The 21406-nt window shown below is 33.9% G+C and overlaps 1 protein-coding gene across 1 annotated transcript in view; it reads left to right on the forward strand.

Annotated features, from left to right (window-relative positions):
- LOC149785841 (nudC domain-containing protein 1-like) overlaps nucleotides 1-21406 on the forward strand; it is a 59208-nt gene that overhangs the window by 35177 nt on the left and 2625 nt on the right. The window contains exons 5-8 of the mRNA XM_089979799.1: nucleotides 1530-1712; nucleotides 9500-9707; nucleotides 11003-11144; nucleotides 13946-14074. Coding sequence (XP_089835925.1) covers nucleotides 1530-1712; nucleotides 9500-9707; nucleotides 11003-11144; nucleotides 13946-14074 — 662 coding nt within the window. The remainder of the gene's footprint in view (nucleotides 1-1529; nucleotides 1713-9499; nucleotides 9708-11002; nucleotides 11145-13945; nucleotides 14075-21406) is intronic.

Below are 21406 nucleotides of genomic sequence, written 5' to 3' on the forward strand. Positions count from 1 at the left end.
AAGACATTATTTTTACCACTCTCAAAAGCCTTTTTGGTTCAGCTATCATATAAGACCTGCTTCCTCATTGCATTAGTGACAGATGGCAGAATCAGCTAAATATGTGCTCAATCAGTGGACCTGAACTACTTACAGTCTTGACAAGATGGGTCAGTATCACTCAATGATGGCCTCTGCTTTTATTGTCATGAACTGGTTTTTGGGGAATCAGACTTTTGTAGCAAAGTCCCTGTCTGCTGTAGACACTTAATCTCAGGGTCATATACAGGACCCAGTGTGAACTTTGAAGTGATACTTAACACGGTCCAAGCCAGTTCGTCAAGGAGATGATGCCTTGTTTTACTCTTCAAAGAGGGAAATGATGACATATCAGGACAGACATTTTCATCCTGGGTAAAATAGGCTTTTCGTTCTGCATGTCAGGAAATCAAATGAATTTGCTAAGCATTTTTGCTTAGAAGTTACGGCAGTTGCCACAATAATTGCATTTGGGCAAAAAAACTGTTCTCCATTGGACATTATCCACTCCTTGGGATTGAGATCAGGATCCACTTCATCAAGCTTTCATTTCCGAGATCTTTTGTCCCAAAAGGCTCAAACTGACTTGGTGGGACCTTTAGACTATGGTGCAACAGGTTACCTTCCCAAGTCATGTGACATTGTCATAAGGATGCTACTTCATGACATTTACTAGATCACAGGAGGGAAAACATTTCCCTTTTGAAGCCATTCCCCAACATATGAAATCTATTCTCCAGCTGGGTTATTTAGAACTGTCTTACACATCACAAGGTACTTCAGATGGCCTTTCCAGGGTAAGAGGATGCAACTCCTGCCACCTCTTACCTGGTCTTCTAAAGGATAACTATTAGCTTTTTATCTAAAGTGTTTTATCCTGGGAGGGCTGGATTTGCAAGGTAGTAGTAGTTCTTCTAAGTTAATATGGTCAGATAAGTACTGATTGAACTAAAAGTAAATTGATATCTTAAGTTGTTGTTGTAGGGTTTAACGCCATTTTTCAGCACACAATAGGCTATACATGGCGGCCAGTATTAATGGTGGAGGAAGAACCCAGAAAAACCCCGGAAAGAACCACTGACCCACAAGAAGCTACTGGCAAGCTTTCTCACATACCCACATTAGCCGAATCCGAAACTCGAACCCACGCAGACATTGGTGAGATGGCAGTGATCCGTAACGGAGAGCACTTTAGACCACTTGGCCACTCGGGGCCCCGATATCTTAAGTACATGTCACACTTGATGCTGTAGTAAAGAAGGGAACAAAGTGAAATAAAATTATGCTGGAAATTTGTTTTATTTTCTTGTTATAATACTATGCATATCATGTGTGTACAAATATCTTTATGAACCTAATAATGCACAGGTAGTAATGTGCACCTATGATATATATTTTTAAAATGACTCTCATTATTTGCCAAGGGAAAATGTATCCTGCCAGTTAAATACTCAAAGAAAAACAGCTGTTGCTATTTAAATTCTAATCATTTGCTTCATTTAAATTGCTAGGCAGCAGAGAGACGTGGAGCCTTGAAAGAACTCGTCAACTGGTCAGCAGACGCCCATATCATTATGCATCCTTGGATCGAATGGTCCCATCACTTGTCATTGCTGGTGAGGCGGATATGGAGTTTGTGTATGACTCTGTAAAACCTGTCACAAAGGAAGAGGAGAAAGATAAATATCAAAATGGTAATTAGATATTCTTGACCTTACACAAGTGAACTGGAGCCTTATGGTTCAGTCTCAAAGGGAAACTGAAATATATGTTAAGATCAGGAGTGAGCAAGTTTACACTTCCCAAGATGAAAAAAAATTTGTGATAGTTTTTAGAGATCCTGAAAACATAACTGCATTTGACAGATTGCTTCATACAGTAAAGCCTGAATATACAGAAACTGCATTTAACTGATTACATTGTACCGTAATGCCTGAATATACAGAAACTGCATTTGACTGATTACAATGTACAGTAATGCTTGAATGTACATGAACTTATTTGACTGATTACATTGTTGTTGTTGTTGTTGTTGTGGGGTTTAACACCATTTTTCAGCACACGATAGGCTATACATGGCGGCCAGTATTAATGGTGGAGGAAGAACCCGGAAAACTCCGGAAAGAACCACCGACCCACGAGAAGCTACTGGCAAGCTTTCTCACATGCCCACATTGGCTGAATCTTAGACTCGAACCGCCGCAGACAGAGGTGTGATTACATTGTACAGTAAAGTCTGAATATACAGAAACTGCATTTGACTGATTACATTGTACAGTAATGCCTGAATATACAGAAACTGCATTTGACTGATTACAATGTACAGTAATGCGTGAATGTACATGAACTTATTTGACTGATTACAATGTACAGTAATGCATGAATGTACATGAACTTATTTGACTGATTACATTGTACAGTAAAGCCTGAATAGACTGACACTGCATTTGACTGATTACATTGTACAGTAAAGCCTGAATATAGAGAAACTGCATTTGATTGATTACATTATACAGTAAAGCCTGAATGTACATGAACTTATTTGACTGATTACATTGTACAGTAAAGCCTAAACCGACTGAAACTGCATTTGACTGATTACATTGTACAGTAAAGCCTGAATATAAAGAAACTGCATTTGATTGATTACATTGTACAGTAATGCCTGAATATACATGAACTTATTTGACTGATTACATTGTACAGTAAAGCCTGAATATACAGAAACTGCATTTGATTGATTACATTATACAGTAAAGCCTGAATGTACATGAACTTATTTGACTGATTACATTGTACAGTAAAGCCTAAACCGACTGATACTGCATTTGACTGATTACATTGTACAGTAAAGCCTGAATATACAGAAATGCATTTGACGGATTACATTGTACAGTAAAGCCTGAATAGACTGAAACTGCACTTGATTGATTACATTGTACAGTAATGCCTGAATATACAGAAACTGCATTTGACTGATTACATTGTACAGCCAAGCCTGAATATACAGAAACTGCATTTGACTGATTACATTGTACAGTAAAGCCTGAATAGACTGAGACTGCATTTGACTGACTACATTGTACAGTAAAGTCAACCTTAGCAGACACCTCTTTTGTAAAAAAGCATGGGATTAAAAAGAACATATTTTAACTTCATTTCTTAAGTTCTACATATTTCCCTTTTGTATATTTATATCTTTCCCTGAAGGACATTTTGTGGTCCTTTGCATGGCCTCTGCTGGCAAGTTTCATTATATGAGTTATGGAAATCATGAATTTTTATGTGTTAGAATTACAAAAGGTATTGAAATCTTGAATTCTTATGTGCTAGATTTAAGAAAAATGTATGAAAATCATAAATTTGTATGTGTTAGATTTAAGGAAAAGGTATGGAAATCATGAATTCTTATGTGCTAGATTTAAGAAAAATGTATGAAAATCATAAATTTGAATGTGTTAGATTTAACGAAAAGGTATGGAAATCATGAATTCTTATGTGCTAGATTTGAGAAAAATGTATGAAAATCATAAATTTGTATGTGTTAGATTTAAGGAAAAGGTATGGAAATCATGAATTCTTATGTGTTAGATTTAAGAAAAATGTATGAAAATCATAAATTTGTATGTGTTAGATTTAAGGAAAAGGTATGGAAATCATGAATTCTTATGTGCTAGATTTAAGAAAAATGTATGAAAATCATAAATTTGTATGTGTTAGATTTAAGGAAAAGGTATGGAAATCATGAATTCTTATGTGCTAGATTTAAGAAAAATGTATGAAAATCATAAATTTGTATGTGTTAGATTTAAGGAAAAGGTATGGAAATGATGAATTCTTATGTGTTAGATTTAAGAAAAATGTATGAAAATCATACATTTGTATGTGTTAGATTTAAGGAAAAGGTATGGAAATCATGAATTCTTATGTGTTAGATTTAAGAAAAAAGTATGAAAATTATAAAATCGTATGTGTTAGATTAAAGACAAAGGTATGGAAATTATTTTTATGTGTTTGAGTTAAGAAAGGTATGGAAATCTTGAATTCTAATGCGTTAAATTTAAGAAAAAAGTATGAAAATCATAAATTCGTTCGTGTTAGATTTAAGAAAAAGGTTTGGAAATCATTAATTGTTCGAGTTATGAAAGGTATGCAAATCATGAATTCTTATGTGTTTGAGTTAAGAGATGTATGGGATTTTTTAAATTTTTATGTGTTTGACTTATGAAAGGGTACAAAATTGGATAGGAAATCCTTTATGCTAGAAAGCTGTGATTACTCAGCTTGTTTGAAACCAAATATGAAAGATTAGTTTTATCCAATAATAATTTTTAAAATGTTGTCAAGCCATTGTGGCCATCATTTAGATTTATTAAAATCACATAATGTGACAGTGTTAACATCACATAATGTGACACAGGAGAAGCAGAAGTTATTGTTTCATAACACCAGAAAGGAACATCTTATATATTCATGTTTCTTTCTTGTGTGCTTTACCAATATTCATGATGTATATTACCAAATACAATGCTACTAATTTTTCTTGACATCCATTACTATTTATAATTATAAGATATGAAATTATTATTTTATAGGATTCATAAAGTCATGAAGTTTAAAAATGAATTGCTCACAAAGAATGAAAGGCCTTTATTTTGTTATCACCTTTCATAAAGAGTGTAATCAGTTTCACAACAAGAATGAAAAAAGGCCTTTTGTTATGACCTTTTATATAGTGTAATCAATTTCACAAAAGAATGAAAAGCCTTCATTTTGGTGTGACCTTTCATATAGTGTGTAATCAGTTTCACAAAAAGAATGAAAGGCCTTCATTTTGATGACCTTTCATATAGAGTGTAATCAATTTCACAAAAAGAATGAAAGGCCTTCATTTTGGTATGACCTTTCATATAGTGTGTAATCAATTTCACATAAAGAATGCAAGGCCTTCATTTGTATGACCTTTCATATAGTGTGTAATTAATTTCACATAAAGAATGCAAGGCCTTCATTTGTATGACCTTTTGTATAGTGTGTAATTAATTTTGCACAAAGAATGAAAGGTTATTTTGTTAATGTCTTTCATATAGTGTTGTTGTTTTTGGTTTAATGCCATTTTCAGCACATGATAGGCTATACACAGCGAACTGTATAACTGGTCAAAAAGAACTTGGGGTAAATTCAGTAAGAACCACCTACCCATGGTAAGCTTTATCACATACCCACATTGGTCGAGAGGTGAGATGGCAGTGATTGGTTAAAGAGATTGCTTGAGATCAACTCAGCCACTAAAGTGATTTCATTAGACCATTCGGCCACCCAGGGCCCCTTTTCATATGGTGTGTAATCAATTGCACACAAGAATAAAAGGCCTTCATTTTGCTATGGCCTTTTATATAATGTATAATCAATTGCACACAATGGTGAAAGGCCTTTATTTTGCTATGGCTTTTCATATAGTATTTAATTAGTTACGCACAAGAATGAAAGGCCTTCATTTTGCTATGGTCTTGTATGTGATTAGTTTCAAGCTTGATGACTTCTTGATTCCAGTTTAATATGAGGTTCAGTTCTTAAGAAATATTTTCTTTTCTTCTGTTAATGCAGTGTTGTTTCTCAGATACAAAAGTGGCATTTAATGCTAGACTTTTTTCATTCTCACATACAGAAGTCCTTAGTTAATGCCAGACTTCTTTAATTCTCAAATACAGAAGTCCTTAGTTAATGCCAGACTTCTTTAATTCTCAAATACCGAAGTCCTTAGTTAATGCCAGACTTCTTTAATTCTCAAATACAGAAGTCCTTAGTTAATGCCAGACTTCTTTAATTCTCAAATACAGAAGTCCTTAGTTAATGCCAGACTTGTTTCATTCTAACATACAAAAGTCCTTAGTTAATGCAAGACTAATTCTATTATCAAATACAGAAGTCCTTAGTTAATGCCAGACTTGTTTCATTCTCACATGCAAAAGTCCTTAGTTAATGCGAGACTAATTCCATTATCAAATACAGAAGTCCTTAGTTAATGCCAGACTTCTTTATTTCTCAAATACAGAAGTCCTTAGTTAATGCCAGACTTCTTTAATTCTCAAATACAGAAGTCCTTAGTTAATGCCAGACTTGTTTCATTCTCACATACAAAAGTCCTTAGTTAATGCGAGACTAATTCCATTATCAAATACAGAAGTCCTTAGTTAATGCCAGACTTGTTTCATTTTCACATACAAAAGTCCTTAGTTAATGCGAGACTAATTCCATTATCAAATACAGAAGTCCTTAGTTAATGCCAGACCTCTTTAATTCTCAAATACAGAAGTCCTTAGTTAATACTAGACATGGTTTCTTTGTCTTATACAAAAGATGTTATATTTTCAGTAAAAGACAAAGTTATATGGGAAATTTTTATATTTTACTATCACAGCATAAATAGTGAAGCAAATCTTTCTCTCATTAGACATTTTTGTTCAATACTCACAGTTCAAGCACCTGAATTAAGTTGACCTCTGTTACACATAATAGTCATATAAATTGGTATTTGCATGTAACATGTAAAGTACTACACCAAATTTCCACTGAAGAATGTGGTCCAGTCATTTTGGTTAATCTTCGCACTTTATCTTATTTTCCCAGACACTGTTGCCAGTGGAGTCACATAACTGTGTCACTGTGATCTATATTTTTGGTTTCAGTGATTTTTTACATACATTTGGGTTCAGCTCAGTTTTTCTAGGTTAGTGTTTGCATTTAGGTCATTTTCTGAGGAGTCACAGTGGCTCAGTAGTTAGTGTGCCAGGCTCACAACTGAACAGTATTTCCATGGGCAAAGCACTGTACTCTGATAGCATTGTAACTAAGTAACCTACCTCTGTTGCTGCACCATAAAACACTACACCACACCAGTTAGGTCATTTCCATACACTATTATTCATAGTCAAAACAAATTTGTATTTAGATATTTTATGTGGAGTATAACACCTATCACTGAAAAGTGGGTCTCATTGACCTATATTTATGTCATGATTTTATTTGGCTAATTTTATCATGCACTACTTTCTATGGAGTCACACAACTCCAAATGGCCTTGTTTCAGGATTACCTAATGCATTGTGGGTGCTTTGTGTCATGAGGCATTATACAGCCATCAGCACAAAAAAACTAGATCAGTGTGACCAGTATTTCATGGTTCAGTGATTTGTGATTACCTTTTGGTTGAGCTCAAGATAAGGTTTGCATTTAGTACATGCTCTTTGACTGTATTGCTCGGAGTCGCATCTTTAGATGTCAGCGCTTAGTTCAGAAGATAACAAACCTCTACATATATTAGTACCCCTTGAATGAAAATTACTTTAACAGTAATCATCTTTTGCTGTCAAACCCTGATGAAATTGGTGGTTTCACTGTGTGAAATATGATAATCCTTTTGTTTGCTTCGTGCAAAGCAATTCTGGCTTATGGATTTATTAATGACTTTTGTCTGTCCATCGGGCCATCTGGCTTCAAATCATGGGTCATAGTTTGTGGTTAGGTCATTACTCAAAGGGTTACAGAAGTTGGTGCTTCATTGTTTTATGTGGAGTCCGTCCTGCATCTATCTATGAAAAGTAACTCTGACAATAATTTCATGGTCCAGTGATTTTCCTTGATTTCTGCACTTAGGTCATTTACTTTAGCATATTACCTATGGAGTCTCTTAACTTATGTGCATGAGGAGCACTACAGACATCAGTGAATGAGGTCATTATGACTTGTATTTCTGGTTTAGTGATTTGTACTTTCTTTTGTACTGCAGACATCAGTGAAATTCAAACTAGATGATTGAGACTTGTATTTGATGGTTTAGTGATTTGTGTTATCCTTTGCTTTGAGCTCAGTTTGTCTGGGTTAGAATTTCTTTTGAGGTCATAGAGTGACAAACTTTGGTATTTAGATGCATCATATAAGGTACTATAACTTTTAGTAAAAACTAGGTCACTACAGCCTATATTTAATAATCCACTGAATTTGCTTTGCCTTTGCATTTAGCTCATTTTTTATGTATGGAGTCACATAACTTAGTGTGTAGTTGCATCATGATGAATGCTAAAGTCAACGAGTACTAGAATTATTGGTGAAAACTAGGTCACTGACCTTGTATCATGGTTGAGTGGTTTATGCTTGCACTCAACTAATTTTCTCTTTGGGTTTGAATTAAGGTCATTTTGCACCATTGATAATTGAGTCCAGTAAGTACTACACCTTTCAGTGAAAAATAATTCACTGTTACTTTTATTTCATGGTCCAGTGATCTTGGTTAATCTTTTTGTTTAGCTCCTTTTCTCATGCACTATTTCCTATGGAGGCACATAATTTGGTATGTAATTTTGCCATAAGGAGTACTAATTCAAACTAAGTCACTGATCAATATTTCATGGTTAATTGGTTTGTACTTTGGGGGTCTTTTCTTTAGGTTATGGTTTGTGTTTAGGTCATTTTCTAACACCATGTTGCTTGTAGAGTGACTTAAGTTGGTATTGAGAGAAGAGAACCAACATGTCTGCAAAGATTAATACTTCTGAATGAATATGAATTTAAAGTATTTGCGGATTACAATCCAGTCATAAGGCAGTATGCAATTTTCTAATTTTGTTTTTATTGGTATGTTTATACTTGTGTAAATGATGTCTCAGAAGGTTTTCTTCAACACAAGATACATAAAATATATGATTGGAATGTATTCTTGTATTTCCATTAAATTTCAAATTCTGTTTTATTCCATAGCAGCATAGTCATTTACTTTGAAGGTTGTTGTTGTTGTTGTAGGGTTTAATGCCATTTTTCAGCTCACGATAGGCTATACATGGCAGCCAGTATTAATGGTGGAGGAAGAAACCAGGAAATCCCTGGAAAGAACCACCAACCCTCAAGAAGCTACTCGCAAGCTTTCTCACATACCTACATTGGCTGAATCCGAGACTCAAACCCACACAAACAGAGGTGAGATGGCAGTGATAATTAACGTTGAGCGCTTTAGACCACTCGGCCACTCTGGGCCCCTACTTTGAAAGTAACATAACTAATAAGAACATAACTAATAAGGATGAAAATGCAGAGAAACATAATGACTTTTTTCTGTACATGCATACCACTAAAATAGACATTTTTCTCCTTTTTTTACACTGCTCTAGTGACCTAGTGGTTAGAGCATCAGCCTCGGGTGCTGGAGGTCATGAGTTCGATCCCTGGCTGAGTCATACCAAAGACTTATAAAAATGGCATAATCAGCTGCCTCGATTGGCATTTAGCATTAAGAGGTTAATGTTATAACTGGTCAGCCTGGTGTCTGGGTGGGACATCATGCTACATGTCTGCTGTACGATGCCTCAGTGCTAGACATTACTATAAACTGCTACACTGCAGGCATCATAGTGATATGACTGAAAATGTTTTAAAATCTATGTTAAAAATCAAAATTACACATACTCTCCCTTGTTTTCATTATCAGATCTGCCTGAGTATACATGGAATCAGACCACTGAGGATATAAGGGTTCAGTTTACTGTACCTAAAGATGTTACAAAAGCGAATATCTATCTTTCCCTCACATCAGAGCTCATAGAGTTTGGGATAAAGAATTCAACAGTACTATTAAAGGGACACCTTCATAGTAAAGTTGACCCAGAAGGCAGCACATGGACCATCAGTTCACAAAGGTAAAATGTTTCAAAAATTTTAGGTATTGTGATCTGTTCTCTCATAGTATTTCCCTTGTCTTGTGTTTATGGAATATTGTGCTTTATGAAATTTTGTATTTCACCCTGACATGTGTTCACTCATGCTCATTGTCACAGATGAGAGAGCAAGTTGGCAAGTTATTAAAAAACAACAAATACTAGTTTAAGTGAAACAAATGGGACACTACCCTTTTTGCACTAATATACACCTGTGCCAGCATACCTTTGTCTCTACCTTCCCTCCTTCCACAGTGGAGGGAGAAATATTAGTTTTGTTCTGTCCACCCATCACACTTAACCATCTAAGAATGTTATTTCTAAGACATTTGGAGTTGGACCAAATCAAATTGGAATTTTAGATACCTTGAGTGCGTCCCATGACCTGAATAGCTTCTGGTGTCTCTGACCTTATTGTTTATGTTTTTATGTTTTTGATTTATGAACTTTTTGGACAAAAAATTTGTAAGGATGATTAAGTAGAAATCACCTAAGGTAGACAGCTGAAACTTTATATGCTTATTTGAACTGGTGTGTATTTAAATTGATTTTCAGACCATAAAATATGACTTTTTGCGAGTCTTTACACACTTGTGACATTTAAAAAAAATTAAATCCTTGTAAGCAATAGTTTAACAAAAAATCACATAAAGTAGAAATATGAAATTTTGATTGTACACACTGGTTAACTTTTTTGCAAGTTAATTATACGACATGCTTCCTGTCCCCCAGTTAACCTTGGGTCAAGATCACATTTTTACAGTAGTCTTTCATTATGGGCTCATTGTTAAATCCGAGGCCTTGTTACATTTTTTTTATGGATGATGGGAGCAAGGAAAAGAATTTCAGAATGCTTACAAGTATTTACATATATTTGTTACAGAGCAGCTGGATGTAAAATGAATCATAAAATGCTTTTTTGCACAGTATATCAAATCATACTTGATCTGACATGTATGTGGCAGCTGAATTTTTTTAATTTGCCCTTGTACCATTCTGCCATACATGTAACATTTGATGAAAAGTTTAACATTGCTTGACTGTCTTGGGTTTATAGCATATGACTGTAAAAATAAATTGTCATATTTATCCAACAGTAAGTACACTTCTTTTTTTACAAAATTGTTTTCCCATACTTTTGAGAAAATCTATATTACTTGACCCTATGGTCTTATCATAGGAGAAAAACTCAGGTAAGATGTTTCTTAGTTTTGTATTCATACAGTACACACATTCTTTCTTTAATTTTGCAACTTTAGTTTGTTCTTGTGTTATAGGGTTGAGTTATATTTGAGCAAAGAAGACCAGAGCATGTGGCCAGAGATTGTAAAAGGTGACACCAGAGGTGAGCTGATAATGGATCCAGACCAAGTAACGAAGATTCATGATAGACTGGCAAATCTGACTTCAGAACAGTGGGTATGTGGGTGTCAAAGCAACAATTTCCACTACCCTGTATGTATGGAATTTGTCTTGCCTGCATTGAAGAAAAAGGGTAGACATAAATATAACTTGTCTGGCAGATACAGGTTGTCTTTCACAATGTTTAGATTTAACCTTTGCATGAAAATGAGTTTTTTTTTAAAGTTATATGCCCAGCATTGGTACTCTGGCCAGAGATAAGGCATATTTCAGCAGGTATTTTGCTTGTTTCTGAGACACTTTGGGAAATCCTTTGTCGTTCCTGATGTACTGTGCCCGATTCACAACCATAAGGAAGTGGATTCAAATTCTACTCAGACCTGGCTAGATTGGCTGCTATGGTGTGTTCCTGGTTAAGATAAATTATTATTACAGTGCAACCCCGTTGTAACACCCCCCGCTACAACACAAATTTGGATATAACGTGGTCGTGGTGTGGCTCCCAAAATTTTGTATATTCATTCGCACATGAAAAAATAATTGTTTTCTTCAAAGTACATGAAATAGTGTATAAAAATGTATTATCATTATGGGGAAGAGATCGCGTATGAATTCGAATTTATTAGATCCTGGCATGGTTCCTGAAATTTTAAATACATGTATGTGTATTTTTCTTGTACCGGGAAAGAACATTTTTTTAAAGTACGAGAAATACTGTGTAAAACGTTTTATTATCATTTTGGGAAGAGTTCGCTTCTGAATTTTAATATAATATGATCGTGGCATAGCTTCTGAAATTTAACAATATCACCAGGTTCTTGAAGTGTTACACCAAAATAAACATTATCGGAAATGTTACTTATTACTGGTCCATGAGTAAAGCCAGTAAGTCGTCTTTGTGACTGTCTTCAATTAATTCTGTATACAATCGTTGCTCAAACAATAGCCAACATGTGTTTCTTCTTTACCTGCATTCACAGCCAAGCAGCAGACAATGGCGGTGGTTGATAAAAGATTCTCACAATTTAATAAACATCAAAAATCAAAAGCCACCAAGATGTTTGCTGGGCTTGACGGTGTTATTAGACGCAATCAGTTGACCAGTAAATAATGTCTGCTTTATTTGCTGGAAATTGAAAGGGTATGAAAGTGTACATGCATTAAAAAATTTTAAAAATTATAAACGTAACTTGTGATCATTGCAGGCCTACTGCACTTAGTTTTTGGGTTTTACAGTGGTATGGTGTTTGTTTATGAACTCATTATTAATTTCCTATTTTTTATAAAAATATTTTACTATTATGGAAAAGCAAGTACACAAATGCAAGTCGTTCTCTGCACTTTGCGCAGTGTAGTGGTTTTCACATATTCACAAAATCTGAAGTAAGAGTTATATGCACGCTGAAAGCATGTGTTGATTGTTAATTATTCTTGCTGTAGTCGTTAAAACGAATAGGCTTACAACCGTTAATTATTGGAAATTTGCAATGGATAAATGTTCATGGAATCGCAGATGAGAAAATTTTAGCAGCATGAAATTTGTACAGACACCCTTCATAGACCCTATAATGTAATGAACTGTACACGTGCTTCGTCTTTCTTAACCTGATTTTGCTGTTAATTTTTCCCATTGAATTCAGACACATAATGATGTTTGACAAAATTATTGAATAGTTTAAATATGTATGCAATTTTGGCAATGAAATTACATATAGATTAATTGCAAGTCCCGATGGTACAATATCAGATGGCAAGTAAATGGTGTTGATATTCTGTTCAGATACAATGATCTGGGGAAAAAATTATTAAATATTGTAAATATGTGTGCAATTTTTCAATGGAATTAGATGCATTATGGATGAACTGTATGCCACGACGGAACGGTAGTAAACGGTGTTGATGCTCTATTCATCATACACATTAGACATGAATACTCATGTATGTACCAATGAGTTGTTCTCTGAAAAAAGTAAAATACTGTAAAACCCCGCATTAACGCGACCCTGATATTAACGCGATCCAATTGTTTGGACCCCAATTATCGCATTATAGTGGGGTTTAATGGCATGAACTAACCTCTGATATTTTGATGTGCTGTTAAACCTCCAACAAACAAATTCATGCTGATTTACCCATTAATTATATCTCTGAAACTATTTTCATTATCTGGAAACACAAATTTGAATACCACTCCCATACAGTTTTGTTGTTTTATGTTTCTGGAGATAACAATTTTTTTTTATTTTATATCATTTTCTATTTTAGATATGATCATATCTTGTTTGTTTTGTGGAATGGTTTTGTGGATTTTTCTGTTCAATGAAAAATTAATTTCAGGTGATGATTGATTTGTGCCATAAATGTGTTCTTTGAGGTTATGGTTTAAATCAAAATTTTTATAATTCAAAAGTAATTATTCCCATAGGATACTAGTAAATTGTCATTTCTTGGGCATATTATCGCCCTAAGTTTTAAAGTAATGGTTATTTATGCATAATTTTCTCGATGAGCGCATGCATGTGAGTATTGCACACTTCACATCACATGGCTCCAGCCATGGCATTAAAACAAGCACAATGGTGCAAATTAAATGTTATATCTTCATTAGGAATGGTGTTAAAATGAAAGTGCATAAAACAAATTTGGCATATAGCAAGCATCAACTATATATATATAATATTCAGATTTTACATACATCCTTATTTTTACATACATCCATATATATATATATATATATATATATATATATATATATATATATATATATATATATATATATATATATATATATATATATATATATATATACCTGGTACTTTTGGAAAATCATCTTATCATATTGTTTTCTCTTCTTCTAGAATCCTAACCCACTTGAGGATCAGAAGGCACCCTACAATGCCCAGCAACTTGAAGAATGTGACATGTACCCAGATGATAACTTTGTTCTGGAAAGGTTAGACGGAGATCTGCATAAAATCACTCATAAGGTTAGTCAGACTCCAAAGAGTCAAGCTGAATAGTGCAAGTGGTAGCACATTCACTTTGCATATTTCCTCCTGGGTTTAATCCTCACCTGTTAAGTGCAAGAATTGGTGGCTGTCCATCAATTGCAGTTTATTGCTCTCCAAATGATTTTGGCCACTACATCATAGAACTTTACTCAAATTAAAATCTTTCTAGTAAATATTCTGACCAATCATAGGTCTAGTAAACATTCTGACCAATCACAGGTCTAGTAAACATTCTGACCAATCACAGGTCTAGTAAACATTCTGACCAGTCACAGGTCTGGTAAACATTCTGACCAATCACAGGTCTAGTAAACATTCTGGCCAATCACAGGTCTAGTGAACATTCTGACTAATCATAGGTCTAGGTTTATTGATGTACTGTTGCTGAAATTTCATTTGATATTGTACTTGAAGAGATTTTAAATGATCTAAGCACACAGCTGACTAAAATGACTGCTCCCTTGTGCTAAAGAAATCAGCCTGAATTAGTCTAAAGTACACTATGTTTAGCAGTTATTAAAATAGGGAAAATGATATTTGTCAGACTAGACAAAAACATCTTCTGAAAGTGCAATGAATGAATTGCCAAATAATTAAAATGTCAAAAAAACTTTATTGGCTCTTTTTTTAAAACAATTTACATCTGTCCAGGAAGTAAAAATGACCAAGTAGAGCTAGCAGTTTTTTTGAAAGGTGCACATTTGAAGTAAGGCCAAGCTGTATACTCTATAACCCATATTACACCCATCAATCATATACCAAAATAAAGAGAATTAAAGGTTCTTTGAATAATACCTAAGATATACAAGGTCCTTTTTAAATAGCTAGTATAACCAGTGAGGACACCCGGCAAAAAAAATTTCTTTAAAATTCTAACCCTATGCAAAATACGAAACTGGTGAGCACCACCTTGGTAAGAGTTTAGTTCACATGTACAATGTAGATCCCACTGCTGGTTTGGAACAGTTGAATAATCCTAATGAACCCTCTTGCATGTCATGAGAGGTAAGGGAGGCAACCCTTTTGACCTGAGATGCATCCGATGATGATGTTCCAGTTGAGAAGGGTTTCAAAATTTTAAGAGTTTGGTTTATATTAAGAAAAATGTGACTTTATTTTTTTGAGAATTTTGCTTTCTTGCCTTGATCTTTACTTTGTATGCAATCTTTGTATATGCCTAAACTGGAATGTGCTGATGTACCATTAAACCCTACACGTACATACTGTAATGGTTCTGGGGCTCAATAGCTTAAATAAGATGGGTATGGAATGTGATTATTCATTGTCTTAATTGAATTAAATATATTGTTAATGTCGACAATTATATACTGCTGAAATAGTGAATTTGAATATTTTGATGTGATTGGAAACGTAAAGATCATGACTTACCCTGAGATTTGTATGGATTTTTGTTCATGCTACATGGCTAGGTGTGATTGTTGACCATGTATACATGACGTATACGTACTTGTATAACATGACGTATACATACTTGTATTACAGAAGGCCAACTTTTACAATGAACAAGTGAAATTTAATATTAAAAATGGACAAATTTAGTGTGTGGAACTGGTCATGTGATTTAGCATCTGCCATCATGACTGCATGTATATTATGTTGTATGTAAGGTGAAGCTGTTGCACTTGCAATAAAGAGAATTTTGATATATTTCTATTCTACTTTTATGTACTTTGACTGAAATTTCTTTACATGTTGTAGCAGTGGATATCATGCATGATTTAAACACACACCTGATTAAAATGGCTGCCCCATGTCCTTAAAAAATACAACTGAACTAGCCCAAAGTACACTAACTTTTGTAGGTATTAAAATAGGGAAACAAATTGTGCCAGAATAAGCAATACTAGCTTCTGAATGTGGAATGTATGAATTAGCTAGCAGTTGTTTGACAGGTGCACAAGTGAAGTTTGGCCATGCTGTAAAGTCTAACCAAAACTTCACACATTAAGCATACACTTAAATAAAGGGAATTGCAAGTTGTTTTAACAATACCTAAGATGTTTAAAGTGTTTTTTAAAAAGCCAGGATAACCAGTTAGAAAACTTGGAAAATTCTTCTTTAATAATTAAACCCTATGCAGAGTTCAAAACTGTAGAGCAGAGTACACCCCGCCTCCCCCTGTGTCAGTTCTTGAAATCATCAAGCTTAGTGCTATTCAGTGCAGATTTTGTAGGGAATTTAGGTGAGATAAACATTTTTCAGTGTAATAAATTCACATAAAGTAAAATTCTAAAAGATTTTGTGAATATTTAACAATGTGTATGATCAAATTTGATGACAGTGCAGTTGCTACGCACATGAATGGTGATCACACTTGACACATAACATGAACAAGTTCATACAAATATCAGAGTAGGTCACAATCTTTGCATTTTCAATCACATTACAATGTTCACATTCACTATTTCAGCAGTATGTAATCATTGATATGATATATTATTAACAATGTAATTAAAATCAGATCTACACTGCTCTACATGAAGATCTGACAGTGAGCATTTAGCGGTCGTGTTCTGGCAACCTATATTATTACTGTAATCACTACTTTTGTCAGCCAGTCAGACAAGTCTTATATCTTCGCATTTGGAGACTGAGCAATATGGATGAAGAGCATGAATGTGTACCCAATGATTTGATTCACTTTGAAGCTTTTGAAAGCTGCATTTCTATTGGCTAATTCAAAGGTCATTAAAACATGACCCCTAACTGGTCATCATCAGATCTTCATGTAGCACAGCGGAGATCTGATTTTAATCAGATTGTATTGTTAATCACTGACATTAACAAATATACTGTAAAATGTTTTAAGTTCATTGGGTTTCAATTTTCATGGGTGAGCCAGACCATGAATTTAAAGTTGCAACAAAATATTTCAAAAAACAATGTTCACCCCCATGATGAGGGACATGAAACTGGATGACTGATTACAGTATAATACCAATGCAAAATTTCATGAACACGAAAACTTGTGCAAGATTGTAATGACTCTGCCTGACATACATTATACTAATAAAAGCAGATTTATGCACTGTCTGCATCCTTCTTTATTTCCCAGAGCACATAATAGTCCCATTTATTTGCACAACTAGCTGCCAACTAAACAATCAACATATTAGTTCCACTTTCTTAAAGCCCATTTCAGTCAGGTCTCTCCAAAATGCTACTTTGTAAGTGTGCAGAGATGCCACTTTACATGAACTGGCTTAAGGGTAGATTTTTTCAGGTCATGACCTTCACTGTCTTTATTAAACTGATCAATCACCTGTGTTTAATACCACTCATTAAGTCATATGTTGTAACAATACCTTCTGCACCAGTCATCACAATACATAAATTAATAACACCACCATTCACCTGAACTTTATGGATTCAGTTTTGTACTGCAAGGTCAAGGTCACCCAGTTACAAGGGGTTCCAACATGGCAGTGTTGGCAAGCTTGTCAGATATACAATTATTGGCTTTGTTCAAACCCTTAATTCCTAATTGTTGAGATTTTTATGCTTTGATAGCCAACAGCTGAGATCCTAATTAAGACTTCTAGTAGTGGTATTAAATGTGTTCGCTCAGATGTGTGTGGAAAAAGAAGTCAACATTTTATTTCATGTTTCCTCATTTATGCCAAATATTAGCAATGAATAACATAATTACTACAGTACAGATGTGCTCTCATATGGAAATGAATATCAGTATATCAGTAAAGTTATACAGAGACATATGCTTCATTGTTTTCATTTGTAAATGATAGATCCATGAAATTAGGTTCCCACAAATATGTATTTTTTTACCAAACCACCAAATTTGAAACCCACAAAAATAAAGTGTTTTACAGTATTCAGTTTACAAAGTGGAGAAACCTGAATCCATGCCCATCAATTAAAGCTATGAAACTCCATATTATTTCAATACTATCCTACCTGGAGGGGCCTCATGTGACTGTGTGGTCTAAAGCACTCACCTTTACCGATCACTGCCATTAATGATGCTAAGATTTAAGAACAAGTGAACTGGGTACCTGATGATCATAATGATTGGTTACCCGACTACCCTTTTAAAGGGAGATTTTATTAAATGTGAACCTGAACTGCTTTGTTGTAAGTTCATACATGCCAACCCTCGGAAAGGTATAGGCATAATTATTACTAATATAAGTGGCAAATAAGTGCAATCTGAGCATAAAAAGAGTGATCTATATATTACATGCCACAATTACAACAAAAAAAACACATGAAAAAATGTACAGTGTCCCATGCTACTTACCTGGATCTGCAGTTACTTAAAATTCTTGTCACAAATCGGCAAAATCCATGTGGATTAGTTGATGAGTGGACTGCATGATTTACATTGGGGGTGGGAGACCTAAGCTGTAGTGGCTAGTAAAGGCAATTACTGTACATCTAACACTGTCACTCCATGGCTGCTCAAAGCCAGTGACTTTCACCTAGTAAAATCTGGCTTCTGGGGTCAGCAGTAAAAACTACCAAAGAATGTTTTATGAAAGTTCATTTTTTAAATAAAAGGAAGAATACAATTATTCTCTTGTTCTTATCTCATGATAATGATTCCAATTTTTATTTATAGAAGAAGAAAGACTGTGTCTTTTATGTCCAGTCACAGTGTGTATGCATGTATGGAGGTATGTCTGTGTATATGCATGCATGGATGTATGTCTGTGTGAATGCATGTATAGATATGTGTATGCATGTATGGATGTGTGTATGTGTGCATGCATGTATAGATGTATGTGTATATGCATGTATGGATGTATGTCTGTGTGTATGCATATATAGATGTATGTCTGTTTATATGGATGTATGTCTGTGTATGTGTGTATGCATGTATGGATATATGTCTGTATGCATGTATGTCTGTGTGTATGGATGTATGTCTGTTTATGGATGTATGTCTGTGTATGTGTGTATGCATGTATGGATATATGTCTGCATGCATGATGCATGTATGTGTGTATGGATGTATGTCTGTTTATGTGTGTATGCATGTATGGATATATGTATGCATGTATGGATGTATGTGTTTATGGATGTATGTCTGTGTATGTGTGTATGCATGTATGGATATATGTCTGTATGCATGTATGTCTGTGTGCATGCATGTATGGATATATATCTGTGTATGCATGATGCATGTATGTCTATGTATGCATGTATGTCTGTGTGTATGGATATATGTCTGTATGCATGTATGTCTGTGTACACATGTATGTCTGTGTGTATGGATGTGTGTATGTCTGACTGTGTGTATGGATGTATGTCTGTATGGATATATGTCTGTGTGTATGGATGTATGTCTGTATGTCTGTGTATGCATGTATGGATATATGTCTGTATGCATGTATGGATGTGTGTATGTATGTATGTCTGTCTTTTAATAGCATGTCAGCATAATATTTTCTGTATTGTGATGATAAAGTTAAGATGTGGTTTTTTTATGGCACATCAACACAAATAAAAACTAAGATATTGTAGAAAACTTTTGTTACGGCATGGGCCAACATTCAGCATTTCATTGCCATGATTACTTCAGTCTGCATTTATTTTCGGCCTGCTATTTAGTGTTCCAAATGGCTACTGGAGACAACTAATAGCTTCATAAGATGATCTGCATAATTGTAGATTACACTTTTGTTAAGCCAGAGTAACAATTCTTACACAAAATGTTGAGTAAGGTTTTTTGTTGGAGGGTCATGAACTGTCGATAGTAGTTCATGAGAACATGAATATAAAGTGAAGTTTTTTCTGCATGTTAGTTTGTACTTCAGCTCCTAATTGTTGATACACTGAAAACTTAATTTGGCACATTAGTTTGTACTACAACTCACAATTGTTGATACACTGAAAACTTTATTTGACACATTAATTTGTACTCCAACTCCCAATTGTTGATACACTGAAAACTTTATTTGGCACATTAATTTGTACCCAACTCACAATTGTTGATACACTGAAACCTTAATTTGGCAACCACTCCAGTGGCCTAGTGGTTAGAGCATCCGCCTCAGATGCAGTAGGTCATAGGTTTGATCCCTGGCCAAGTCATACCAAAGACTTACAAAAATGGTACTAACAGTTGCCTTGCTTGGCACTCAGCATTAAGAGGTTAGTGTTAGGACTGGTCAACCTGGTGTCAGGATATTGTGACTGGGTGGGACATTATGCTACATGTCTGCGGCATGATGCCCCCATGCTAACATCTCTATAAACTGCCACACTGCAGACATCATAGCAATATGACTGAAAAATTGTTAAAGCTACGTTAAAAATCCAATTCTCACACACACACACACACACTTAATTTGGCACATTAATTTGTACTTCAACTCCCAATTGATTTATTACCATAGTTTTACATTCCTTTTCTACTAACAGATCCTTGCAGTCCATGAGGGCAAGAAATGAAATAAATAATCGATTAAAATAATGTTCCCCAATAGTAATAAATAATAGATTAAAATAATATTTCCCATTAGTAATAGATAATAGATTAAAATAATATTACCAGTAGTAATAAATGATCAATTAAAATAATGTTCCCAAATAGTAATAAATAATAGATTAAAATAATATTACCCAATAGTAATAAATAATAGATTAAAATAATATTACCAGTAGTAATAAATAATCGATTAAAATAATATTGCCCAGTAGTAATAAATAATAGATTAAAATAATATTACCAGTAGTAATAAATAATAGATTAAAATAATATTACCAGTAGTAATAAATAATAGATTAAAATAATATTACCAGTAGTAATAAATAATAGATTAAAATAATATTACCAGTAGTAATAAATGATCGATTAAAATAATGTTCCCAAATAGTAATAAATAATAGATTAAAATAATATTACCCATTAGTAATAAATAATAGATTAAAATAATATTACCAGTAGTAATAAATGATCGATTAAAATAATATTGCCCAGTAGTAATAAATAATAGATTAAAATAATATTACCAGTAGTAATAAATAATAGATTAAAATAATGTTCCCCAATAGTAATAAAAAATTGATTAAAATAATGTTCCCCAGTAGTAATAAATAATAGATTAAAATAATATTTCCCATTAGTAATAAATAATAGATTAAAATAATATTACCCATTAGTAATAAATAATAGATTAAAATAATATTACCAGTAGTAATAAGTAATAGATTAAAATAATATTACCCAGGAGTAATACATAATAGATTAAAATAACATTACCCAGTAGTAATAAATAATCAATTAAAATAACATTACCCAGTAGTAATAAATAATCGATTAAA

The sequence above is a fragment of the Sinohyriopsis cumingii genome, chromosome 13 (assembly GCF_028554795.1).
Source record: "Sinohyriopsis cumingii isolate HCF-2022 chromosome 13, ASM2855479v2, whole genome shotgun sequence".
NCBI lineage: Eukaryota > Metazoa > Mollusca > Bivalvia > Unionida > Unionidae > Sinohyriopsis > Sinohyriopsis cumingii.